The 27,568-nt window shown below is 45.1% G+C and overlaps 1 protein-coding gene across 6 annotated transcripts in view; it reads left to right on the forward strand.

The window, feature by feature from the left end:
* The window catches only part of LRRFIP1 (LRR binding FLII interacting protein 1), a 143,400-nt gene extending 122,136 nt beyond the window's left edge, over positions 1-21,264 (forward strand). For 3 of the 6 annotated variants that reach the window (XM_065881080.1, XM_065881081.1, XM_065881083.1), the window contains 4 exons: positions 1,608-1,700; positions 5,303-5,444; positions 7,333-7,641; positions 7,780-9,032. In XM_065881080.1, coding sequence (XP_065737152.1) covers positions 1,608-1,700; positions 5,303-5,444; positions 7,333-7,641; positions 7,780-9,032 — 1,797 coding nt within the window. Of the gene's footprint in view, positions 1-1,607; positions 1,701-2,652; positions 2,746-3,902; positions 3,996-5,302; positions 5,445-7,332; positions 7,642-7,779; positions 9,033-15,213; positions 15,264-16,748; positions 16,867-17,492; positions 17,573-18,669; positions 18,775-20,403 lie in introns of those variants that run through there. The other 3 variants (XM_065881085.1, XM_065881086.1, XM_065881084.1) reach the window with 2 other exon arrangements.
* The last annotated feature ends 6,304 nt before the right edge of the window (positions 21,265-27,568 follow it).

The raw sequence follows: 27,568 nt of genomic DNA on the forward strand, positions 1-27,568 counted from the left end.
CCATGAAGTTGCTGGTAACTGAACTCTGAAACAAAGGAGAAACTTTTCATGAGACCTGATGTCATGAAAGCTTTCTTTGAAACTAATTCATAATTTAGGAGCAGAGAGCGTATTCTGAACCCACTTGGGTGAAACAGTACTGTAATGCCTTCTAAATACTCCTAGAATGCCCTCATTTAGGCATCAGGGAGTAGACCAAGAAGCCCCAAATCTAATTCCAGAGAAATGGGGTGATCCTGGAATGTTGACCCAAGGTGGGGACAGTGGGCGAAGCAAAGCCCGACAGACACGTCTTTGTCACAGCTAGGAGGGTCCAGTCACCCCCAGACTTCAGAAAGTGGGTGAGCACGTGATGCCAGGGTGAGCTAAGGTCAAATCCCTTCTAAAATAACCGGTAACGAATCGAGGGGAGGTGTTCCCTGCTGTTCCCTAAACTGTTGGCAGCTAGGTGGGTATCACACCATCGTTAGGGACTGCACTGCTGTGCTGAGCTGAGTGGGAGACCAGAGGAGCGTGTTGCCCGGTTGCGGGGATGAGTCTCATGCAGGGAAGGGTTGGACTGGGGGAGCGGCTTTGTGCTGACAAGGGCTTTGCTTCCCCCGCCTGTTTCTGTTTTGTCTCTGAGGTACAGAGCTGGCCGCCTACTGTTAGTGAGATAAACTTGCCAAGGTAGACCATCCCTTTTTGCCCCAAAGAGTATTCATCGGCATATTTCAAACTCAGGGATGATTTTATTACCACTCTTTGCAAAGCTGCCTCCTCCAGGCCCTCAGCGGACAGCCTGGGGGGCCTTCCCAGGAAACGGCTTACCTGTAAAGAAATCGGGTCATACTGTCAGCTGTGTCAACTCCTCAGGTTAATTTTTCTTTTTGAATTTTATTTTATTTATTTTTTTATACAGCAGGTTCTTATTAGTCATCCATTTTATACATATTAGTGTATATGTCAATCACAATCTCCCAGTTCATCCCACACCACACACACGCCCCCCCCCCCGCCCGTTTCCCCCCTTGTTGTCCATATGTTTGTCCTCAGGTTAATTTTACAGTAGATCGTAGGGGTGTCTTCTAGAAAATCCAGAGAAACTGGTTCATGTTGTTAAAAAGGCCTTGAGGGCTTCCCTGGTGGCACAGTGGTTAGGAATCCGCCTGCCAATGCAGGGGACACGGGTTCGAGCCCTGGGCCGGGAAGATCCCACACGTAGCAGAGCAACTAAGCCCGTGCGCCACAACTACTGAGCCTGCGCTCTACAGCCCGCGAGCCACAACTACTGAGCCCCCGTGCCACAACTACTGAGCCTGCGCACCTAGAGCCCGTGCTCTGAAACAAGGGAAGCCACCGCAATGAGAAGCCCGCGCACCGCAACGAAGAGTAGCCCCTGCTCGCCACAACTAGAGAAAGCCCGTGCGCAGCAACGAAGACCCAACGCAGCCAAAAATAACAACAAAAAAAATAAATAAATTTATTTTTAAAAAAGGCCTTGAAAATTGTGATGACATGGTAACAGGTAATTTGTTCCAGGTAAAGGTAAATCATAAGAACGTGAACTAGAGCGACAGAAAAATGTGATTCCACTGGAACTTGAACGCTCTTCTCCTCCTTCGTAGGAATTTGAAAGGGAAAAGCATGCCCACAGTATCCTCCAGTTTCAGTTTGCTGAGGTGAAAGAGGCCCTGAAGCAAAGAGAAGAAATGCTTGAGGTGAGTAGTTTTTCCTGTTTTTCTTTTCTGTTCTTTTTTTCCTTTGTGTGTGACCTAGGAACATCTTGCTGGGTCATTACTAAAGCTACCAGTTTTCTTGAAAATTGAGTTCAGGCGAATTCTCTATGCCTCGTTTGAGGAGACGGTTCCTTTTATTAGTGAAGATTCTCATTCTTTGGTGGTTTTGTGTTTGTGTGAGGAGGTGTGGCAGACCGAATAATGCCCCCCAAGATGCCCACGTCCTAATCCCTGGAACTGTGACTGTGTCGCCTTACTCAGACAAAGGGACTTTGCAGATGTGATTAAGTTAAGGACCTTGTGATGGGAGATTATCCTGTATCATCTGCATGGACCCAGAGTGATCCAAAGGGTCCTTGCAAGAAGGAGGCAGGAAAGTCAAAGGCAGCATAGGAGATGTGACCATGGGGGCAGAGGTCAGAGCCACGTGAGGAAGGGGCCACAGACCAAGGACTGTGGGCACATCTAGGAGCTAAAGAGTGGCGGAAATAGATTCTCCCCTGCCCCGAGCCTCCAGAAAAGAGCCCAGGCCTGCCCATGCCTTGGGGACACCATAAGACTCATTTTGAACTTCTGAGCGCCAGAACTGTAAGAAAATAAGTTTGTGTTGTTCTAAGCCACTGAATTTGTGGTAATTTGTTACAGCGACAAAAGGAAACGAATGCAGACTTGACTTTTTACTTTTTTAATTTGGTTAGAACCCTAGTGCCTGTAAGTGAGAAGTTCACTCCAGCTGGTTTTCTTCCTACTCTTGGAGCTGGGGGAAAGGACAAGGGTAAAGTCCCTGCATCCTGAGAACGAACTCGGGATCAGTGAGAAAAAATGGTGCCGGGACCTCCAAGGGCGCTTGCTGGCTCAGGGGTTGTCTACACTGCAGAGTTGCTTCCCGTTTAACCCTGTATCTGCTTTCTTTCTATCTGTTCCTATTCTTCAGGAAATCCGACAGCTACAGCAGAAACAGGCGAGTTATATCAGGGAGATTTCTGATCTTCAGGAAACAATAGAATGGAAAGACAAAAAGATAGGGGTAGGATTCTCAAGTCTTTGAAATCGGTTCAAGTGGGCAGTCTGCTTAGGAAATTGAATGCTTTCAGAATCTTTGGCTTGCAAAAAAGGCTTGTATGAGTTTGCATGTGACCCCCGTGGGACACAAAGCGAATAAAAGAGAGACTACATGAACTTACCCAAATTGACATTAACTCCAAATTGGAAGTGGACTTCCAGTGTGGAGATTCTCCTCTGGTCAGCATTCCCGGGCTCCCTGCCTGCCTGTGAGCAGCCAGCGGCACAGAGATCAGAGGAGTGAGGAACCCGCCGGGCGGGTCCACGCGTGGAGGCTCAGACCTCCTGGAGTTCCCTGTCCCGTGTTGCCTGGGCTTTTTCTCCAAGGGCTTTGAGGAAGCTGCAAGGTGGCAGGTGCTGTGCCTCACGCATGCCCACCTTGAGCCTCCCCAGGGAGATGTCAGCCCCTCTCGCTCCACAGGGAAAGAAGAGGCAGCCCGTCTGCATTTAGGAGTGACGAGTAGGGAGCAAAGAACACGCTTACTAAAGTGACAGCTGTGCTCCGCGATGCCAGATGGCTTCCCAAACACGGCGACTCACTCCCCACGGCTCTGATAGCAATCTCTAGATGTTGAAGCGAACGTCAGCGCCTTTACAGCGTGAAGCTGCACCTTGCCTTCACTCTGATACGCTCACCAACGCTCATTTAAGATCTCGTGTGCATGTCTGTGTGTGCGTTGTGCTTGCCTCAGGACCACTTTACGTTCACCTGTGACAACAAACACCGAGAATCAACGTACAAAAATAGTCTAAATTACTAAAATAGTTGTCACTGGGGGTTTGTAAACGTTTCTTCTTTTCCTTTATTTATCCCTCATTTAAATGGGTGCATGGCTTCTGTTGCTTCTCCAACTATGCCGTGAAACCGCAGACTAAGCCAGGAGAGGGTGTAAAAAAGAGAGCATCCTTCAGAACGTTAATGTCTTTCAGGCAGCATGCACAGTGACGTTTCTTGGCTGGCGTAAGCTAAGTGCATTGTGTTTATATCTTTAAGCATAGTCTATCGAATGCCCTGCCGGTGTTAGCGTTTTACATAGTAGAAGCCTCCTTCCTAGTCCTGCTTCTGAAGTCGTCTGCTCACCTGTGTGAATCTTCTCTCTCTTTGCTCCGCTACACACTCAGGCATTAGAGAGGCAGAAAGAGTTCTTTGATTCCATAAGGAGTGAACGAGACGATCTTAGAGAAGAAGTAGTCGTGCTGAAAGAGGAATTAAAGGTATGAAGCCAAAGTACAGTTTTTAAAAATCCAGGCGACAACAGCAAATTCCAGGATTCTCAAGGATGAATGTGTGTGGATAGTGGTGGTCATTGATTTTATGTCGTTGATTTTAGTTCTGTTAATAAAATCAAATCGTGGGTTAACTGACCCCCAAAGAGACATGTGAAGTCAGTGTAGATTCCGTGGGGTGTGCCGATGGTCTTTAGATGTTTATAGGCATATCTGATCTTGGAAGCAACTCTGATTTCCAAGAATTTTTTTGATAGGCTGTCTAAATTTTTTCTCAAACTCACCAGTAAATTCTCCAGGACATTACTCCAAGTTAGAGAGTGTATTTCTTTCTTATATTAAAGTCTCGAACATAAGAACCTCTGTAGCTGGACAGTGGCGTGGCTGACGCTAGTTAGACTTGGAGACCCCGTGGATGGTAGGAAAGTTCTGTCTGGGCCATGTCAAGGGGTCTTCAGCTGCTGGCTGGAAACTGAGTAAAATAAACCAACGGGCAGCAGCGGGGGTCAGAGCTCTGGGTGGACTCTCGGCACCATAGAAGGTGGTGTTGAGTCTAGGGGGTATGGCCACGGGCTGGCACGTGCATCGCCAATGGAAACATCCACGTCAGCTACTTATAATGAAGGGTCAAGGCCAGAGCAGTAAGCCAGCAGGGAACAGGCTTAGAGCTCAGATTCGCAGTGCTGCTTCTAGCCAGGGTGTGAGTACAGGGCTGGGAATTCCTCCAAGCAGAAGAGAAAGAGCTATGGGCGGCAGGAGCGGGTAAGGGAGGGGGCGATCCCGGGTGAGGGGGGCATCCTGGCGTTGTGGAGCGTTGCCGGGTTTAAAGTGTTTTGCTGTGTAGTGAGCACGAACTGTATTTCTTTCGACTCTAACAAACCTTCCATCCGAGTTTGATCATTCCTCTCAGAACACGTACATATTTCTTTACCTCTGTCCTTTTAAAGAACACAGCCGGGGTTTTAGAGGTAAAGACCACTGTGCGGTGGCTGGCTTGATGCTCTGCTTTCTGGCAGCCTGCAGTGCAAGAGGATGCGCCCGAGGAAGGTGTTTTGTCACCAGCACACTAAGACGGGGACGGGAACATGTAAGGAAGGACCCTTGGAGGAAGACATCCCAGATCAGTGTGTGTTGATAGAATATTTACAGGGGGGCAGCCTAGCGCTCCTCTGTCTCTGTAGAGTTTTCCTCTGCTTAGGAAAAAAATCAGGCTTTTTTAAAATTCTCGTTTATAAAATAAAGTTTAACCTAATATCACTTAGTGAGTATTACGATGAGCCTGTTTTTATTCCCAGAAACATGGAATAATCCTAAATTCAGAAGTAGCTACCAATGGAGAGACTTCAGACCCTCTAAATAATGTTGGCTACCAAGGTTCTACAAAGATGACAAAGGAAGAGTTAAATGCCCTCCAGGCAACAGGGGATGGGACGCTAGGTAAGTACTTGTTTTCCTCTGATCCTCGTGTCTTCCAGTCAGCACTGGTTCACCTTCCATGCATTGGCAGAGTTGACGTAATCATCACTGATCGATTAACAATCACCCAGCATGCCCTTCGTTCTGTCACTTCATGGGAACTTCCTTGTCAAACGATGCCATCACCCACGTGTGTTGTCTGGCATGTACCTCTGTTCAGTGCTCACCACCGATGGCTTAAGACTACGTTTCTTTTGCTTCTCAAAGCTGCCAGCGAGACTGTGAATACAAGGAAAATAATCTCAAAATTAAGTGACCGTGTTGACGGTTCTGTTGTATTTGTTTTTCTTCAGTTATGTGCCAAACACGGCGTTGTGACTTATTCTGTTACAGAATTGTCAAAAGATCAGAATAGCAGAGCCGTAAAGTAAGTTAGTTGACTGTGTTTGCAAGCCAGTGCTGCAAATCCCGTGCACCATTAAGCGTTTTGAGAGTCTGAAGTGCCTGTGGACAGCAGAAGGACAAGTAGCCCTGGGTGTAGGTGAGATGGACGGGGAGCCCTGGGTGGTGAGTGTGGTCATTGCGGAGGGCTTTCCTTACCAGCAAGAGTCTGAAAACGTCTGCCCCTTTGTCAGAGGTGATGTTCCTTTGTATGTCACATTTTTGCTTCTGAAAGAATGTAAATTGGGAAACCCAATATATTGTAGGAATATTTTACACAGTTTTCAAATATCTGAAAAGATTCACCAATTAATATTTGTCGTAATATACTTGGCTTTGGGATAAACCTTCTACATGTGGTGGGCCGCCTGAAGTTGTAGCCAGCAAATAAGGCCTCGCTCGCAACCATTTCCAGCTTTTCACAGTGAGGCTGGGATAAGGTCAGGGACCATGGCTGTAGTTTCCACTTGGAAGGTTCTTCATGGACATGAAGAAACCTGTAGGCCCCAGCTTCCCAGGACTGGCTTTCCGGGAAGGTGCCTCATTACCCTGATGACTATTCTAGAAACACAGCTCTTTTCATTGTGTCAGAGTTGCTGAGGGAAGACAAACTGATGGATGTCCATCCTACCTTTATGTTCCCTACCTGAGCAGCTAGAATTTACCATGCTGCTCTTGTTCAGATATACATCTTATAAATCCTTGATAACTGTTGTGTAATGAACACTTAAAGAACGAGAAACGTCAGTTTTGGAAGTGGTCTCCATGTGTTTTGTTTTTGTTTTCGCTTTTTGCGGTACGCGGGTCTCTCACCGCTGTGGCCTCTCCCGTTGCGGAGCACAGGCTCCGGACGCGCAGGCTCAGCGGCCATGGCTCACGGGCCCAGCCGCTCCGCGGCACGTGGGATCTTCCCGGACCGGGGCACGAACCCGCGTCCCCTGCATCGGCAGGCGGGCTCTCAACCACTGCGCCACCGGGGAAGCCCTGGGTGTTTCTTTTAAAAATTATGTGAAAGCTGCTCTCAGAGCTGCGTGATATTCAGTGCAGTTTGACAGCTGGAAAAGTAGGAGTGGTCCCCGTGTGCATCCAGAAATGAGAATGGGGACCACGAACCTTCCATCCTTCTGAATCCCCTCATCTTGGAGAGTTTGGCTGCCTGATCCAGAGCTCTTTCTTATCTGTTAAAACTTAACTTCACCTTTGAAAGTCAGTTCACCCCAGGTGGCACCAGCAGCCACTCTTGCCTTTGACGTGGTGGCAGTGGCCTCCGCTGATCCAACGTTTGCTAACGCGATGGCTGCTTTGCCGCACAGAACTGGCAAAGGCTTCTGTCCGTGTGCTTCTCTGATGGCTCTCTCTCTTTAGGAGCGGGGTTGGCTGGGAAAGAGAACATGTGTTTACATTGTAATATATGTTGTGTGGTCAACCACATCATGGGGTCCCTTCAATTTTCTCAATGGTCTTTTAGGAAGAGCCAATGAAGTGGAGGTGAAAGATGAAATGGTGGAGAATGAGGGGAAAAGAGAAATCTTGTGGAACACTGAGCAAAGACGGCACAAAGAGGACCCAGGAAAGGACTGTGTGGACACAGAGGTGTTACATCCTGGTGACAATGCCGAGGACCAGAAAACCTCTGAAGACAGTGCCCCCTCCCCAGGAACGTTAGTAAATTCTGAGAACGAGGAACGGGTTCAAAGCCAAATTCTGGAGAACACTTCCTTCTTTGAAAGCACACAGCAGGTTGAGTCAAGTGAGGTCATAAACAGTGAACTAGATGGTGGAATCCCAGGTCCTGGGATTGGGCAGGGCAGCAGTAATGCCTTGGATACCAAAAGCCAAAGTAAAGAATCTGCAGAAGAGTGGGAAAAAGAAAAACAGGAAGATTTTGAAACCAACGTGGACGAGATTAGCGTAGAACCACGTCAGGAATGTGCTCCTTTGCAAGTATCTGAAGTTGGAAGGGAGAGCAGTGCAGACACTGGGGAGCAGAGTGGGAACCCCACAGAGGCTGTGCCGGAGGCAGGGCTCACTGGGTTGGGGGAGCAGGTGGGCACAGTAGCCTCAAGTCCTCCAAGGGGTATCGATGACACGGTGAGTCACCGTGAAAAGTGTGAGGTAGATGCTCCGGAAGGCTTGGACCCAAGCTCAGGGCATGATTTAGAGAAAGAACTCACCAACCAGGAAGTAGCTGAGCCCAAGGAGGTCCCGATTCAGAGCACAGAGGTAGGTGGGGAGAACAATGAAGGGGAGGGTAAAGGAAGAAAAGTAAGGGATGAGAAACCAATCAAGCTGGAAGTCCAAGCCATTCCTTGTTCTCCAGAAGCCAGAAGCAGCCCTCAGGAGGTGACAGGTCCAAGTAAGGTAGATGCTGAAAGTGAATCCCTAGATATGAAAGAGCCCGATGAGGAAAAGAATGACCAACAGGGAGAGGGGCCGGATTCGTCGCCCAAGAAAACGAAGAACAAGAAAAAGAAAAACAAGAAGAAAAAATCACCAGCGCCTGTAGAAACCAAAGATGTTCAGAAAGAGTTAACATTTCAAAACCCAGATTTAAGTGAAGTGAAAGAAGAGCAGGTAGAACTTACTGACAAAAAGCCAGTTGTAGAAGCGCAAAATGAGGTCACTAAAAACCCAAAACAGGACGCTGCGGTAGGAAGCAGTAAAAACGCCGATGGTCCAGAAAATCCTAAAACTGAGTTGGACGGAGGACTTCACCAAGACGATTTTGGTGTAAACGCTAAGACAAGGAAAGCAGTAGCTGATGGAGACACGTTGGATTTTGAAGATAATACAGTTCAGTCATCAGGCACCAGTGCCAGTAATAAAGGATCAGAGGAAGGTGCTAGAAAAGATGATGCTGAGGAAGACGGCACCGCTCCCAGCCGTCCTCCAGGTCCAGACAGTGAGGAAGTGCCAGGCAGCGCCCTGCTCCAAGATGAAGGTCCCTCGAAGAACGTTAACGATGCCTGTCAAACAAAAGGCACAGGAGAGCATGTGACATCAGAAAATCGAGGTCACACAGTCAGGAAGGTTTCAGACAGCGTTAGTCTAGAAAATGATGACGTGGCACCAGCAGGCGAGGTGGGGGACTTTAATTCAGAAAGCAAGGAAGAGATGACAGGTGGACACGGGAAGGGCAGAAACAAAGAGGACTGTACCTTGTCGTAGGTTGAGGCGGGGTCTTAGGGGGGGACCAGGACCGCACAGCAAGTCCAACTGTGAGAGACTCCACCGGTGAGACACAGAAAATGTTCTAGATTGGTATAGGCGCACCGAATGACAATCCACCAAGTTATCTAATCCTTGAAGCTATAGACTGTTACCTGTAGATTTCTATTTCATCACTAAGGTTATCACCCAGATGAGAAGGACACTTCTGTTATCGGAGTTAGTTCTAATGGAGAGCATTCCGAGAGCATCAAACGATAATGTACACTGTTGTATTTCTGCTTAAAAATCAGCCTCAAAATATTTAGCTTTGGCCTTAAGCTGATATGAATGTGCATATTCTTGACCAAATGTATCAACATCTAATTGAAGCGACCAAATAGTATCCTGAGATTTCCACATTATGAGTATGATTTAAATGAAGGTGTCTCATTTAAATGTGTGTGCTTTCATATTTGATCTTGATATATATAATGTAACCTGTATGGTATTTTATTTTAAAAGTACATAAACGACCAGACAGCACATAGGTCACTGAGTGATGAGATTTGCATGTTCGGACAATAATTAATCATGTTAGGGATAGCAAATAAACATCTTACAGCACTAGGGATAGCTTACTTGCTTTTACCTCATATAAGTATTTTACCCCAGACCGATACTTTTAGATCTCATTCTTGAGGATACCTGAATTTATCTTGTAGGAGATTTTGACTTCATGACAATTATGTACCAAAGTCATTTTATGCAAAGACTTCTTTTTTTTTTTTTTTTAATTCTTTTCTGGAAGAGATGCATGTTGTAATTGCATTTCCTACTGCAGTATTTGGCTAGGGAGAGTCATTTCTAAAATTTATTTTTTTAACCTTAAAATTACTTCTCTTTGTATCTGTCTCATCATTATTCAGTAGAGCAAGACAAAAGGATGCTATACTTGTGCAAACTTCTGATTAGACTCTAACGGGATATTTTAAATAGTTGAATCGCTTGGTATCTGGTATAAATATTTTCATTTGTTGTTTTTCGGTGTATTCTTAACAGAAATTTCTTGTTTTGATCTCCCTGAACAAGATATATATTTTCTATATAAAGAAACATTTTAAAAATAATTGTAAAGTTAAATAAAAAACCGTTCTAGAATATTAAAATGACAGGGGAATGTACAGTTTGAATGCTGTTGACACTTTATGAGATCATATGACTTCGTATTATTGTTACAAGATATAATTGAGTGCAAAAATGACCGATACCTCAACAAAATCTGAAATAAAATCATTTTATAATTTTACAAGCCTGTGATCACTCTTGTGCTACTTGAATTCTGACTGTGGCTACATAATATCATCTTTAATCTACTTTTATCTACTTCTGGGTTGCTAGTTCCCAGTTGGGGTTCTATGGAGGACTCATGCGTGATATCCATTGTCAGTAGTGAAGAGCTTCTCTCCCGGCGTCCAGACTGGGACTAGTGTTGGACCATCCTTGAGTAAGATCTTTCCGCATAGAACCTCCTGTGGTCTGTGGCTGTGGTGAAGAGCCCACTTGAGAAAGGTTGCGTTGCTTACAGGCGCCAGTGCTTATTAGAATGTTTCGATGAGAAATTCAAATAAACATCGACTATTTCTGCATAAGTGTCCTGAAGCAGAGGATAATGGGACTGCTCAGCTCTCTCCACTTGTGCCATATAAACAGAAAACTACGGGGCTTGCTAGAGAATCAAGTCCAAGGGCTGCAAAGGACTTTAAAGTTGGTATCTATAACTTTAGCAAAGCTGCGTTCATACTGGAATGTACATTGGGAACAGCTCTCCTTCCTACTTTTAAAGGCCTCTGGGGAAGTGATTCAACAGCCAAACTCACTCAGTGGTGAGATCATCAAACCATTTTAAGTTCTTTCCTTTCTTTCCCATGTTATTCAACAGCACATTTAAGGGCATTATTATAGGCTTCCCATCCCTCCAGCCAGCCAGCCAGCCAGCAGTCTCCAGTGTTCATCCCTCATTTAATCAATAAACATGTAAGATCACTTCCTATATGGAAGGTGCTCTGCCCATGAACAAGCACATAGGACCCAACCTCTAGTGGAAGCAGCAGAGAATTGGAAAGTCAGCAAAAAAGAAGATAAGGATTCTGAAGAACCAAACCATCCCTGATCATCTAAGAGCCTTCATTATGCACATCAATTACCCTGCTCCGAGGGCGAGATGATATTACGGCCCCACACGGTAATTAATGTGCACGTGAAGGCCCCTGAATTATCAAGAAATGGTTACCTTTGGTGTATTCAGTGTAGGAAGGCGTGGAAGTATATAAGGCCATTTGGAAAGATCGCAGTGTCAAACAGTTCAGACTCAGAAAAGAATCAAAAGGTGACCTGTCAGCCCCAGCCCCAGAGGAACCTGGACCACTGAGGTTTCACTATAATGCAGAACAGAGAAAAGCATCGATCACTGATACTTGAAATCAAAAAGCTGGCATATTTTTCAACCCCAAACCAGAACGTGGCTACTGTATGTAAAATGTTAATCTTCCTTCCAAAGTATGTAAGTATAACTATGAGTTTCTGTAAAAAGTAGGGAAAGGTAACTGAGAATTTTGAATTATAGGCTATTTTATAACATACAAAGGTTGGGAAGCAGTAAAACTTTTGAAAAGAGTGTTTAAGAATGGGGTATCTTGCGCTGACTACTTTGTATAACATTGAGTATTTCCAATTAATGGAAAACCTAATGACCTGAACATTTGGATTTCCACTGTCACTAGGACCCTGGAATGCTGCTTCTGGCTGTTTAGACAGTTTAGGGTTCCTGTTTTCCATTGATAAGATTCCTTTTCTAGGAGACCGTCTTGTATGACATGCCACCATGGCCATCGAAACAAGGGAACACAACAGTAAGATTCATTCCAAGTGTCCGGGCTCCAGAAGGAAAGGCAGGGGCGTGTGAGCGTGCTCCATTCAGAATATGTGCTTATCCAGTGTGCTGACCTCATACAGGGAGGACAGTCTTTCAGGAGAAAAACCCTTTCGCTCTCCCTTTCACCCTCTCTGCCCCTCTTACATCAAAGACGAACGAATTTTTTGAGACGTGAAAGGCTTCAGCTGTTTGGCTGACCTGAAGCAGCAGCTGCCGTAGGGAGTTGCCATCTGTACAGACCTCTTGAGCAGCCTGTCCCTGTTCTGCCTTTTACCAGAAGCAGGGGCGATCCTGGCGTGGGAGGCTAGCCCTGGGGAAGATGAAAACTGACCACACGGACTATAATCAAATTAAGTCAGTGCAAGGAGAGAGCAGAGAAAGGACCACACTCAGTGGATTTCTTGAGACATCAGTCTTCTGATCGTTATCTTTGCGAATATGGAGGGAGGTGACTTTCTCTGCCATGGGGAGAGGAGGCCTGAGGCCCAGGGTTGGGTGAAATTAACCCACAGAATGAAAATGATCCTCCTGGTAATATATTATTATGAGTAAGCTACTTACCCCTCCCGTGTCTCACTTTACTCTCTGAAATTGGGGTTAGAACCTGCCTTTGAGAGTGGTGGTGTGGATCAGACCCAGTAGAGCACTGGAGAGTAAGTGCTGAGTGACCACGGTTGTTGCTGGTGGTTGACCTTCGCAGCCTGGACAGACGCGGTCACAACACGCAAGCCCCTCTGGAGCGGGGCTGGGGGTCCTGGTGCTTGCTTGCTGCCCCCGTGACTGTCTGTATGGCCTCGCCACTTCGCCTGTTTCTTGTTTCACGGGTCTCTAAAGTTCACACCAGAAAGTGTGGTGGGATTTAATATATAAAAAACAGATTTTTAAAAATGTAATCCTTTAACAATGTTACTAAAATAACTTTGATTGCCAATTGATTTTAACTTCCCAGTGTAAAAGAAAACTCTGAGTTCGAGACAGTGTGACTTAATTTTCTTTAACGCTTATCGTTTGGGTGTTAGAGACCAACGGTGAGCAGGGCTGCTTAGTGAGTATAGGTTTGCAGCTCTCTTGCTCGGTATCACAGTAATTACCAGTCATGCATCGCTGTTCACTTCACAGGTTAGACTTGTTGACTTTTAAGACTGTAAGAAAAGCAGTACTCATTTTCATTTCTTTTTTGAATTTTTTTTATTGAAGTATAGTTGATTTACAATATTATGTTCGTTTCAGGTGTATAACATAGTGTTTCAATATTTTTATATATTACACTCTATTTAAAGTTATTATAATATAGTGGCTATATTTCCTGTGCTGTATAATATACCCCTGGAGCTTATTTATTTTATACATAGTAGTTTGTACCTCTTAACCCTCTGCTCCATCGTGCCCCTCCCTCCTTCCCTCTCCCCACTGGTAACCACTAGTTACCATCTGTGAGTCTGTTTCTGTTTTGTTATATTCATTCGTTTGTTTTATTTTTCAAATTCTGCATATAACTGATAATATATACTGTCTGTCTTTCTCTTATTTCAGTGCTTATTTTCTTTATGTCAGACAATTTTGCTTCTTTCTTTTTTCCAGTTTCCTGAAACTATTTAATCTTCTCCACTTCTGCTTTAAAATTTCTCTTCCTTAAAAGTTCCATTTGTCTCTCTCCATTTTTCATATTTTCACTATAAGACTAAAGGTCAGATTGCTCTTGTTTTTTATTGTTAGCACTATTACTACATTTTAACTTTTTTTTTTACTTGCTGTCTAAGAAATTTGAAGTCTTCTAATAGAAAAATAATAATGAAATTGTAAATAGATATGTGAGCCTCAAATCACTTTCTGATATATTCAGTGTTTCTTATGAGGCCTGTGGTTTTTGTATGTAGGAATATAAAATATACAAGATAAAATGAAAAGTGATATTGAATAAGAGAGGCAGGTTTTCATTTTAATTTTTGTTTCAGTGTTGGGTGCATTTATGGAAGGGACAGAATAAAACATCTGTCAGAAGCAGTTTGTATGTAAATTAAAATGGAACTCAAAAGGATTATAAATGTATCTTACACGTATCATTTTCTGTTTTCATTTATGTTGTCCTTGTGCCTTTCAAAATAGCAGTTTAGGATGTTTGGAAAAACAATTAGCGGAAACACGTAACTCGGATTAGAATGTGGATAGATGATTTTTTTTTTAATGAAAATAAAGGTGCGTTTTGTATGAATTATTTCCATTTCACACGGCTAATCAAAACCTGGGCAGTGTGAGAGCACTGCCGCCTCGGGAAGAAGAGGCTCAGGCCAGGAGTCCGGTGCGACTCAGAGGGCTGTGTTTAGGAAAACAGTGGGTGCAGGGGTTAGGGGTGCAGCCCTGGGGCCTTAGGAAAGCTGCCGGGCCTGGGTCCTCATCTGTGGAAGAGGGACGTGGCAGCACTGCCCACCTGGAGGGCTTCGCGGGAGATGGTGTTAGTGGCTGGGACAGTGCCTGGCACACAGTGAGGACACAGCACACATGAGCACCCACCACCATCACGTCATCCTGATTTTGCCCTGAAACTGGTGCAGGATTTTGCCCCTAAAATCCTCCCTGGGTCTTGGTTTCCTCTCTGCACTCTGGAGAATGTATTACTCAGTGCCCCTTCAGAGACTTGTTTGGGGGATTTCTAGGTGCTTACGTACATGCAAACTTCTGTATCTGCGGTGGGAAGAATGACAGAAACCTAAGTTATTACTGCGTTCTTCCTCAAAAGAATAGCAACAAAGTGGGTTCCCGGATGTGCTGTCAGGACACTTAGGGTCCATAAGCACAGTCAGAACTCTGACACTGGTGAGTCTTGGAGAGAAATGAGGAAGACCAACGCTCGTGGGATGGAAACCTGGAAAGTCAAGGCTAATGAAAATGCTGGTGATACTTGACCCCGACTCTCAGTGTGTTTGTACCTTGCTAATGATGCTAAACCGTGAAGCCTTGTGAGATCTTGTGTTGCAGTGTGGTTTGGCCCTAGAGCTCTTGCATGCTAACCCAGAGTAGAAGATTAGCCTGTTTGCATGCAGCCGGATGCTGCCCTGACGAGACAAGCATGTGTGGGAGGTGGACGCAGTTCACCCCCCTTGGCTGAATTCCTCCCCCGTCCTGTCTGTGGCCTCATTCGCCGTGGTACGTGTATAATACCTTCATCATCAGTTCCACTAACCCCAGTGCTCCTTCTTCAGTTTAGCAGTCTGCTGAAAGGGGCAGTCCATGGAGTCACCTAAACCTGTATCTTTCTGATTTCTTTAGATATTAGGTTGAAAAAGCTCGTTGATGAACGGGAATGCTTATTGGAACAGGTAACGATCTTTTTATTACTTTCCGAGTTCTGGAAAACGGGGCACCTGAAACCGGGAACCTTCCCACTCTAGCTTCTTGCTTCATCAGGAAACCCCTGATGCATCGTGGCTGAAGATAATTACCGAGCCAACCAGTGTTCTTAACGTTCTTATCCAAGTAAAGCGTTAGAAATCATATCAGATTTCGAGAGGTTGTCCCAAAGATTCAAGGCCACGGTCTGAATTTGGTACATGCTACATGGATTGCTGCTTACGATAAAGACTTATGTAGAAGGCCTAGATTAAGCATTGAGAGGCAAGGGTGTTCCCCAGACATTCCAACACCCTTCCTCTTCCACTGGCCTGTAAAAGTCAGTTTTGTAATCCCTCAGTGGTCAGCACACCTGTCCGGCAGGTATTTCTTTGTTACAGCTGATCCAAGTTGTTTTCCCTATAGTTTACCTTCCTTGACCTCTTCTACCTCAAGAAACACTACACAGTCGTCCTATTTGGTCTTTTTCATACGCAGGGTAGTAGTAAGTTATTCCACAGTCACTTTCTAAGGAAGCTCGATTTTTCTCATTTTCCCGCGTAAGCCTCATCAAAGGTATTTGCCTCGCTTTTTACAAGATTGGAAGATTTCTTTCAAAATTGGGTAAGGCACTAAATGTGGTGGGAGGATTCTCCTGAAGTGCCTGTGATCTTTTAAAAACATATGCCCGTGGTAATTCTGTACTTGTTTTCTTAAAGCAGCACGCACCGATGGTTTGTACGTCACGGGGGTCTGCTCTGTTCCTGTCGGTGTGTGTGGGGGGGGACTTTCAACAAGTCCGCAGAGATCAGAGGTTAACAGAACAAGGGCTGGGAGACACCCCATTACATGGCAGAAGATTCTACAGTCACGGCTGTTAACTGCAATTCCAGCTACTCTGTGTGCGTGTGTCTCTCTCAGAGGGAAGAAAGCTATGTAGAGGCCAGCTCTCTGCAGGTGGCAAACCTACAACCCGTTTGGGTTCTGTTGGGGACAGCACTGCTGTACCTGGAAGGCTCCAGGTGGCCCTTTCAAAACTGTTTTATGGAAAATCTCCTCCTGAATTCGAGGAGCTTCAACCTTAGAAATAACTTCTCACCCAGAGTTACAAAATAATGCATGCCTGTTACAGTAAATAGAATTCCATCTTCATCCTGTATACTACTATTACTTTCTAAGAAGAGTACTAACTGGCCCAAGGTTTTTCATTTATTTATTTGGGTTTGTTCCTTTATGAAACGGGAGAGACTCCCCCATCTTCCTGGTGGATTGTAATGTCTTACTACGTCTCTCCCGCTTCATTACGGAACCCCTGTCTCTCTGGCCCCTTCGAGACACACGGAGTAACTGCAAGGCAACATCGGATTGTGCTTAGTGGGTGTGGGCTTTTACGTGACATGCAACTTCCTTTCTCATAGGCTCTCATCTCATTTAGAATCGAGAAATTAACGTGCTTTATTGGTGGATGTTTGCAGATTAAGAAACTCAAAGGGCAGCTGGAAGAGAGACAGAGGAATATCAGATTAGACAGTCTGCACCCGGAAGATGGGGTCTTACAAAACGGGACGGACGTGCACGTGATGGATCTACAAAGTAAATGTCAATCCTCGTGTAGAAGAAATCCCTTTGCCATGCGCGATTTTTATTGTACTAATGCGGGAGGAGATAAACTGTCGTGGCAAGGAACGGCCGGTGTTCCCAAAGCCCCCCCAAAAGCCCTGAGTACAGAAGCACAAAGATGTTTCCTTGTGGGCTAGAACAAGGACGGGCAGGTGGGCAGAGCAAGGATGTTTCCGTCTGAGCCTAAGAAACAGAACAGGTGACCCAAAACATACACCAAGGTACCACCCGCTGACGCGCTGCTAGAAACCACGTTTACTACGCTGAATACAGTCTTTGGATCTGCTGATTGTATGGGGAGATCGGAAGGTATTTTTCTGTGCCAGTAGACTAGAAGGAGGCTTACGGGGACAAAAGCAGGCCCAATCTCTCTCCCCTTCCCCCTTCCCCCTTCCCCCTACCATTTCTTTGCCTTCTTTGCTCAAGGGCGCTCTCCCTGCTGCGGAGAAAGAGCTCCTCCTGAGTTGTGAGGCCACAGGCCAGGACTTACAGATTGGCAAGACGATTATAAAGTAAAGGGCTTGGTTCCCAGTAACCATTGTTTTAACATTTTCAAAGCCCAAGAGCTTAACAGATTTTCCTTCTCTTTCAACCTTTAGGGGATGCCAACAGACAGATCAGCGACCTCAAATTTAAACTTGCAAAATCTGAGCAAGAGATAACTGCATTAGAACAAAATGTACGTGCACACTTGTACGCAATCACTGGCCGCCCGACTGAGGATTAACTGAAGTTTTATTTGCTAGAAAGGCTTGAAGGCTGAGGACAAAAAGAAGCAGAGAATTTTAGAACCAAAAAAAGGTCCTAAGGGGGGTAAACAAGGCAGCAAGTCTCTCTGTGTATTTCCTACAAGGAGAGGACGTGGGGAGGGAGAGGTCATAACTAGGATCTGGGCTGTTATAATCGATACTCATCCTTTATAGACAAAGTTAGTTGCAGAAAGTACCTAATGTGGTTAGGGTTTTTTTTTTTGACAGTTTGTTCTTTAAAAAAAAAAAAAAAAAAAATCGGTTAATTACAAAACGCTTCATGGAGGAATGTACCTTTTGCCTGGATTTTCCCTCTTTCCACCCCAGCCCAGCGGCTCGCTCTGGTCCCTAGATTTGGGGCGCTCATACCTCCAGCGTGCTGGGCCCTGGGACAGACTGTGTCCTAACCGAAGGGAGAGATACAAGCAGGTACTCCTGCCCCCTCCATCGTGGATATATGTGGCTGGAACTTTTTGGAATTTTTGTAGAGACGAAGATGAGAAGCGCACCTAGAAAGCAATGCGTGTTCGGAAGCACGCCTTTGAGGGCAGGCTGAGTCTCTGGCCGCAGATGCCACCCCAGAGCCGCCTTCCGTCACCCCTGCTCTCTGAGTTCCTTGCCTCTCTCCTCCCTTTCCTGATTCCCCACCCCCCAACCCCGGGAGAGATTAGACTGGAGCCGAGGTCCTGGTGGAGCCGTTGCCTCGCCAGCCTGGTTCTGCAGGATCGACCCACATGGGGGAGAGATGGTGTCATGGGGTCTGCACGGCAGGAACCACACTTGGGACAAGGGTCAGGGAGGAAATGAGTCCCTGATAGGTGTCAGTACTGGCTTGCTCATAAATATGAACAAATAGCTTGCGTGGCTAGAACCTATGTAATAGTCCCAAATGCTAGATCATAACTATTGTCATGGTGTCTTCTCTCGTTTTATCAAGTTAGACCGTTTGATCTCAAATGTAGTAAAGCAATCGGGGAAAGGAAACAGGCCCATCAACTTATACACATGATTTCTCCTCTCCTCTCAGGTCATAAGGTTAGAAAGCCAAGTATCACGTTATAAACTGGCTGCCGAAAATGCTGAAAAGATAGAAGATGAACTTAAGGCTGAAAAACGGAAACTTCAAAGAGAGGTAAATTTTCTAGGCTATTTCTAGGAAGAGAATGGGTAATGCTATTCTAGTTGGGAGACCAGAGGGAGGATTTACCACCGGGAAATCTGCGGCCGAATCATTCATTGTCACATCTGCCCAAACCTCTCTGAAGGGCTGTGCTCACACCGTAAAGGAAATTGTAGTTCAGCCAATTAGGAGCTCAGGGCCAGAATCGCCTGTCAGTGGTTTTTCTGTCTATGGTGATTGCAACTGTCATGCCACCATCTTCCGGCTTCTGCTAAGAAATCTGTCATTCTGACTCTTTTCAGGTGATCTTTTTTTTTTTTACCCCTCTCTAGCTGCTCTGCCATTCTCTTTGCCTTTGACTTTCTACACTTCACTCTAATGTGTTAATATGTGGGTTTACTGCTATTTGTTCTGCTGGGGATATGTTGCGTTTCTTTGATCTGTGAGGTCTTTTTACTAAATAAATTTTGGAAAATTTTCAACCACGATCTCCTTCAGTAACTCCTCTTCCCTAGACTCCACCTTCCCCCTGGGACTCTGATCAGAGGATACCAGATCTTCTCACGGACCCTCTGCATTTCTCTACCATCTGTCTTTTCCGTTCCCCATCTCCTTACCTCCCGTTGCATAATGTACAGTTTTTGTAGATCTTCCATTTCACCTCCTTTTGTTTCGTATTCTCATTCCTGATTGTTTCTTGTTTATGGTTCCTCTGTTGATTGTATCCTTATTTCTTTAACGATTTCATACACGGTGTTCTGCTTTCCACACTGAGGACTGAAACATGTTCCGTCTTTGGGGTGTATTTCTGTTGTTTATTGCTTCTGTTGACTCAAATGGTTTGTCCCACCATGTGTTTGGTGTTTTATGAGATTATGCTTGATTTGAATTTATATACTTGAATTTATACTCCAGGCCTGACTTGGGGAAATTTCTACAAAAAGGGCTTCTGCTTCTGCTTCTGCTTCTGCTTCTGCTTCTGCTTCTGCCTCTGCTGGTGAAAGGCAGGGCAGGGCCATTTAACCTGTCTCAGGACCCCGCCCACCCTCCTGGAGGGTTTTGGATCAGAAGCAAAACTGCAGACTCTGTTCTAATGATGCATGTCTCCACAGGCACAGGGCTGTGAACCCCCGCCTTCGGGCACCTCCACTCTGCCCAACTGCCTGCCGGTCCGTGCAGCTCCCTGCTGATGTGGCTCCTGCTGTGCCCCCCGGGCTCTGTGGCCCCCCCGGGCTCTGTGGCCCTGGTTCCTGGGCACGGTCATCCTAGCCTCAGGCATTCCCACTTCGGTTTCTGGCTGCAGAGCCCTAGCAGCCAGCTGCCCGGGGCTGTGGGGATCACCTCCTCCAGCTGGTCTGGCTCAGCGCTTGTTTGTTCGTTTGCCTCACCTTCCGTGAGACCGTCACGATCCCCAAGACTGCGCCCTGTCTGGGGTCTAGCTATTTCAGAACAGGAAGGTTCCCTAGTTACTCATGAGGCCAGAATCTTGTGCCTTGTGTTCCTTTTTAAATTAAGAAATACACGAATACACACGTGTAGGTAGGTATATGTGTATTTTTAGAATCTCGGTGGGTCTGGGTCGTAACTTGTTTTTCAGTAGGCTTGGAATCCAAGCTCACTGCCTTTTGCCTTTATTTCCAGCTTCGCTCTGCATTGGACAAAACAGAAGAGCTCGAGGTGAGCAACGGCCACTTAGTGAAGCGCCTGGAAAAAATGAAAGCCAACAGGAGTGTCCTCTTGTCCCAGCAGTAAAGGGCAGCTCTGAACAGGAAATGATCGGGCGGATGGAGAGCATTGTTTCGCACGCTGTTCTGTTGCTGTCTGGGAGCACTGCTTCTTCCCCTGCTTCCGAGAGAACACCCCTGGGGAGCACCCGGCTCAGCCCCGGGACCCCCAGCAGCAACCAGATGCCTCTGTCTGCAGACCGCAACCGGGGCTGGGGCGGCCGCTCCGAACCTGCAGGCCATTTAATAAGCACACTGGGCCGTGGAGCTCTGCTTCCCACCGTGCGGCAGCCTCTTCACGCCGTTTAAAATGGTGATCAAAGTAAAGATGAAAGTGGGACTTGAGTTTTCTTTTCATGTGTCTTGCTGAACATTAAGGGGAAATGTTTCAGTGTTGGGACTTCCTTTTGTGGCAGAATCTACAATTTGAGCGACTTCAGTAGTATCTCTTAGTCTACGCTTTTCATACACAAAACACTGTGGAACCACAAGCCATTACCAAGCAAAACTCTTTCACTAGAAACAAGGGGGATGGTCTAGAAGTAAAAGTGACCTTAAGAAGACTCTTTACAGGCAACCATGAAGCTTTTCTAAGGGATTTTTGCATCAGTTCAATCAAAAGAATACTTTTTTCCAGGGTAATTAGGCAACAGCTTCACTGAAAATGACAGCTTTTCATTCGCATTATTGAATCCTTATGTTTGGAATCGAAGTTGTTAACTTCTTTTAAAGAGTGTACTGTTGGAAAAATTAAAAAATGAAATGTTGAAAGACTTCAGCAATACGGTTTTTATTTTTTCCCACTGAGAAAGAAACTCTTTATGTCATACTAATTCTCTATATTTTGGATCATCTTTTTCTTTTCTTAGCATGTCAAATCAATGCACTTTTCTTTCTCTATTTAAAAAAGAAGGTGTATTCACAGTGAATAAGAATAGAACACTTATAAGAATCAGCAGTCTTAGAATAAAAAGTAAACTGAAGAAGCGACAGACCAGAGTAGAGGCAGTAACTCCAAGGACAAAAGTAAAGGGCGTTGGGCTACCTGCTGATTTTCAGTTACTCTTTTGTATACGTTGGGTTTCACTTAAGTCTGGTTCAGCCGGCCAGCTTTTCAGGATATTAGCAAGTGCAAACCAAGATGACATCGTCCATAACTATACCCATTGTGGACTGCTAGACATGAATTGGAATATATAATTATTCCATCTTTCTTAATTATATATAATTAAGAAAACATTCCCAGCAGAGTGCTAGAGGTCACGAAGTTCCGTCCCCCAGCACTGTCTGGATCTGGGATACGCAAAGCTACATTTCACTGGGTAAGAGAAATTCGGTCTCCTTGTGCCGAGGATATTCAGATCTTCTTCTTGAGTGTTCCATAGATAAAACTATCCAGTCTTTAATCCACACGTCAGTGCCACAGACGTGCTATAGCTGCTGCATATTCAAAAAACAATGTTTTTATGTGGAAACCTGCTCTGCGTTAATCCCAGGACAGCTCCAACTCCCCACAGGTTTCTATATTTACCTAAGATTTGTTAGAACAAATTTTAGGATGATTGGTTTCAAAAGACTTCGTTTGAAATTCTACTTAATGAGCATTAAACGTTCCAAGTTGTTTCAAGAATGCAGTGTGTCGGTCCGCTCCCAAAACAGAAACCACCCAGTAATTGGAACAGGGAAAGTGTAATATAAAGAATGATTAACTCATAATAGGGGATTAACTACTACGGATGAAAGAGGATCTAAAGAACCCGAGAATGCGACGAACTGGGACTGAGACCTCGTTGGAGGGGTTGGGGCCACTACCCACTAGGGGCAGACAAGTTACAGGGTGACAGAGGGCTGACATCAGGAGACAGGAAAACTTGGGCCGAGACTAGGAGAAATTTTGGTTGAGGGTCGCACCACCGGGTGACCTGAATTGCTCACCACCGGTGCCCCGTGAACAAGGAGGAAGAAAGCACGACAGAAGGAACCAGAAAGAGGAGCTCCTGCAGTGACACTTCCTTCAGTGTCCTTCCAGCCAGCAGAAGAGAAACGTTTACTTCATTGTCTTACCTCTAATGTTCCTTCCACAACACCTTAATACAAACATGCTTAACCAGTGAAATATCCGTCTGGCTCACAAATAACACTAATGACAGCAAACACTTATATATCATTTAGACATGCCCGGCAGGTAGGTAGATGCATATTTTCACTCATTTGATTTTCATGAAAACCCTAGAGAGGTAGATGCTGTTATTAAATCCATATCACCGATAAGGAAACCAGAGCCTGGGGAATCTCACAGTTGGTGAAGAAGCGACTCTTGCTTGTCTCACCAGCCCCGGGAAGATGGTGTTTCTCAAATCAGTGGCCCTGAAGGAAGTCAAACCTTTAGTTTGGTACCTCTTGTGCCAATCCTTACAGACACAGCAAATCCACGTTGCACAAACTTCCTCATCCAGAGGAAGCTAGAACACAATTTTTAAATTCATTTCATAGAATAAAACTTTTCCTGTGGCTATTGGGAATTTGTTGCTGGCTTTTTTCGTCCCTGTAACCCAGCGTTTCTCAGCCTCACACCACTGACGTCCCGGGCCACATCACTCCTGGGTGCTGGGTGTCTGTCCTGAGCATCGTAGGATGTAGAGCAGCATCCCTAGATATTAAAGGAAAGAGTATCAAAGAATCTGTGGACATATTTTTTAAACCATCATACTATGTATTTGCTGAAAATTTCTCTTAATATTGTCAGCTTTATCTTTAAACTTTTTTCTTTTTTTGGGGGGGTGGGGTACGCGGGCCTCTCACTGCTGTGGCCTCTCCCGTTGCGGAGCATAGGCTCCGGACACACAGGCTCAGCGGCCATGGCTTACGGGCCCAGCCACTCCCCAGCATGTGGGATCCTCCCAGACAGGGGCACGAACCCGTGTCCCCTGCATCGGCAGACGGACTCTCAACCACCGCGCCACCAGGGAAGCCCTTTAAACATTTTTTATGTAACAAAGCACGCTTTCATTTTGCTCTTCCCAGAAAACTGAAATCAATATTCATCATGAAATTCACACCACACCTCCTCCCAGTCTCTTTTTTTCTTTACTTTTTCAGTCATAGTACTAGCTTCTACATGTCCACTCGATTCTGCACCAGTAGCATGTCTTTGTTTTAAATCTAAGTTTGTCCATGCTTATTTTAGAATTAGAAAAATAATTTAAGTATAATTAAAACAAACAGGGACTTCCCTGGTGGTCCAGTGGTTAAGACTCTGCCCTTCCACTGCCGGGCACGCGGGCTCGATCCCTCTTCAGGGAACTGAGATCCCACGTGCTACATGGTGTGGCCGAAAAATTAAAAAATAATTTTAAAAACCTAAGCGTTTCAATTTACATACCAAATATGACTTAATATGTATGAATGTAACTTCTGCATGAAATAGGCAAATAAACACACTGAAATATTATAGGAGCACCTAGAAAAAATCATTCGCGCAGAATCCGTCTCTTGACGCCAAGCAGATGGGCTCATGGGTGATAATAGAAACGACCCCCATGCCTGAGATGCACACTACAGTGTAACAGTAAGATCTTACCTGATGCAACAGTGAAAGTGAAATGTCCTACAGAAACAGTACGTCGAAGAGGAGGGCTTAGGAGTTCCACTTAGGCCACATCAAGCTTGCGAAGCTAACGAAACGTAAGACCAGTTGTGCCGTAGCGTGGTGAGGTGCTTCCCCGACCACCCTATTTAAAATTGCCAGCCCTCAACAGTTCCCGTTCCCTTTTCTGATTCATTTCTCTCAAATTATCACGGTCTATCACACAAGGGATTTTGTTTTATTTACCATCTCTCATCCTCCACCGGAAGGCATCCCGCATCCCTCCAGGATGGCAGAGAACTGAGTGTGGAACTTGCGGAAGAGACCCAGGTTGGAGATGTAGATTTGGGAGTCATCGGCAAAGAGGGGATTTTCTAGTCTTGGGACTAGACTTGCCTAGGGAGAAAGTGTAAATAATTAGAGGGCACAGGAAGAGCCAAGAACAACCTGACAGGGGGTGGGTGAAGGAGGAGGGCCCAGCAAAGGGCGTTGAGGAGCATCAGGAAAGGGTTACTTAATGAGAGGTTACAAAAGACAATAAACAGAGTATAGAAATACAAAATCCCGTTCAGCTTACAGAGCCAGGTCTCCTGATAGAAACTGAATTCCTCGCCCCTCTCGCACTCCCCAGCCCCAGCTGCACGATTCTCTTCCCCAGATTCTTACCACTGCAGAGGCAGCATCAGTCGTGCCACCAGCCTAGTCTGAAGCCCACGTGTTATTTTTGACCCCTTCCTCTCCCTCACCCACCTCCACTCTGATCTCAAGCACACAGATCTATCAATTCTACTTACTAAAGACCTCACAGATCCATCCGTTTCCCCATCACCATAGCTATTCCTCTGGACCAGGCCATTATCATTGGCAAACTACCCTTGCCTGGCCTTCTCTGTTCCAGTGCTCTTCACACCTCCCATCTATTAGAGTAAAATTTTTAAAAATTTTAAAAATCACTACCTCCCCTACATCTACAATCATATTTAATCTTTGCGATAATCCATTGAGGTGGGCACTCTTACCCACCTCATTTTATAAATAAGGTAACAGGCACAGAAAAATCAGGCAACTTGCTTAAAGGGACACAACTATGAAACGAAGGGCCCTAGATAGAACTAGCAATAGGATTCCAGCCCGCCCCTGTGACCATTCTGCTCTGCTGGGAGGCCAAGGTCTTGTTCAGCACCAGAGGTTCAATGCTTAGAGCAGTGTCTACTGCAGAGCAAGCAAGAAATGGTAGCACATGTCGCTTCCTCATTATTCTGACTACTGCTATTGCTGTAAGTCCAGCGTTTCCCAACTCTAACCACTAATTCCTAGGAACGTTAGTAAAGAGAATCCTATAGATAAATATTCTTCGGTAACAGTTATAACATTCAATGGCTTTGCTCCTTGAGGAGCATTTACTTGTGAATGTCACTGGGATTCCTCAAGAGGGAGATGGACTAGGTACAATTTCCCAAACTGTTTGATCATGGAACCTGTTTTTTTTCAGAGCCTTCTGGGACCAGGACTCTGCAGAGCACAATCTAGGAATCACTGTTGTAGCCACAGGGTCAGGCACAAGTGTGTGTGTCCCTAGCCTGAGTCCCCTGCTCCCAAGTCGGCCTCCAGATGCAGCCCAGCATCCCACGATGCTCTTCAATATCTCGACACTTAACAGTCCAGAGAGAAAGATTCCGTTCTTCCTCTACAGAAGGCCCTGGAAGTTGCAAATTTGGGTGTTTAAGTCTCATCTCTGCTTGAGAGGACCGACCTCGAGGGTCTTCATGTGTTCTTCAGGTGTAACGTGTTCACCATGTTACAAGCCCATCAGCAAAACCATAGCTTAATTCACTGAACCACTCACTCCTCACTTTTTTCTTCATCAAAATTTCCTTGTTCCACCATTCCTGTTTCTTTCAGAGGCCTAGAGGCCAGTTATCCAAATTTACGAAAACAGATGATTTTCCCAACTTTCGAAAGGAGAGTAACATTGGGAATTGCCTGGCGGTCCAGTGGTTAAGACTACACACTTCCACTGCAGGGGGCCTGGGTTAAATCACTGGTTGGGGAACTAACAAGACTGATTCTAAACCTTTCATTAATGAAAATATGCTTCTTGTTATGTTACTAACTTTGATCACAGCCTTCATAATGTTTTTGACCAAACTCATTATGAGAGTTTGAGAACGTTTATGAGAATGGGGGCAGAACAGAGAATACAGACAATTTTCATGGTCTACTACCTGCTACAGCTCAATCTTAATACAGATGAAAAATGATAAATAAAATTTAAAAGTCAGGTTCTACAACACAGTAAAAGACTAATTCAGCACAATAATGTCAAGTTTGTAGCCTCCAAAGTGAGCTTCTGTGAGAAGTAGGGTTATAGGGAATTTCTATTTTCTTCTTTACATTTTCCTGAATTTTCTACATTAAATACATGTGACCTTAATAATGTTAAAATATTTAAAAGATATAAAAAAAGGAAACGTTAAAATAATCAAATCATAAAAGGCACGTAAAGGGGTTAGCAGATGTAAGCTCTTGTATATACAGTGTATAAACAACAAGGTCCTATTGTATTGCACAGAGAACTATATTCAATATCCTATGATAAACCATAAGAAAAGAATATTATATGCATAGTTGAGTCACTTTGCTGTACAGCAGAAACTAACACAATATTGTAAATCAACTCTACTTCAAAAAAATAATAAAAGTAACCACTGTCCTGACTTAAAAAAAAAAAACAAGTAAAAACTACTGTGTAAATACCATTATTCTGAACCTGAAATGGGGTTAAAATCACTGCATTAAATCACAAAGAGATGGACAGATTTCATAAAAACGTCACACTTCACATCCAAACTATGTAAGGCCCAAATCAATTATGTAAGAGCTGCCTGGCAGCAAACGCAGTGCTTCAGGCTACACACACAGACACCAGAAACTACCAGAAGCAAGGACCCCACTGCCCCAGGGCTAGTGGGGAGTATCTGGAGATGGCATCAAAAAACTAAGATTTTAATGCAACCTGAAACGATTTTAAACATGATTTAAGCAAAAGTCAAAATCCATGCAAAAAATTCATGATGAACATTTTTAAAGACAGGATAACAGTCCCATGAGGAACCATATTAGAGCCTGAGGCAGAAGGAAAAATTAGGAGTGTTTTGGGGGCTATTTTGTCCATCTTGGATTTTTCATTACTTTTGATTGCCTTCAACGACTGCATTAAAATATCACTTATCTTGATTATCGAGATTTTTGACGCCCCCTTAAATTCTGCGCCTAAGGCAAGTAAATGCCTCATTCTCTCACCCTAGCCCCGGCCCTGCTAATGATATTGTAAAAGACTGCCCGAGGGAGGACACGCTGTGTTAGACACGAAGCAGGGACACGTGTCGGTGGGGACAGCTGTCCAAGGAGGGTAGCCTAGGGCCGGCTGTCCGGACACTGTGGGCGCGGGACCTGGCGGGCGCCGGGCCCAAACCAGGGGCCAGTTGGGCCCCTG

This window comes from Phocoena phocoena, chromosome 7 (assembly GCF_963924675.1).
Source record: "Phocoena phocoena chromosome 7, mPhoPho1.1, whole genome shotgun sequence".
In the NCBI taxonomy this organism is placed as follows: domain Eukaryota; kingdom Metazoa; phylum Chordata; class Mammalia; order Artiodactyla; family Phocoenidae; genus Phocoena; species Phocoena phocoena.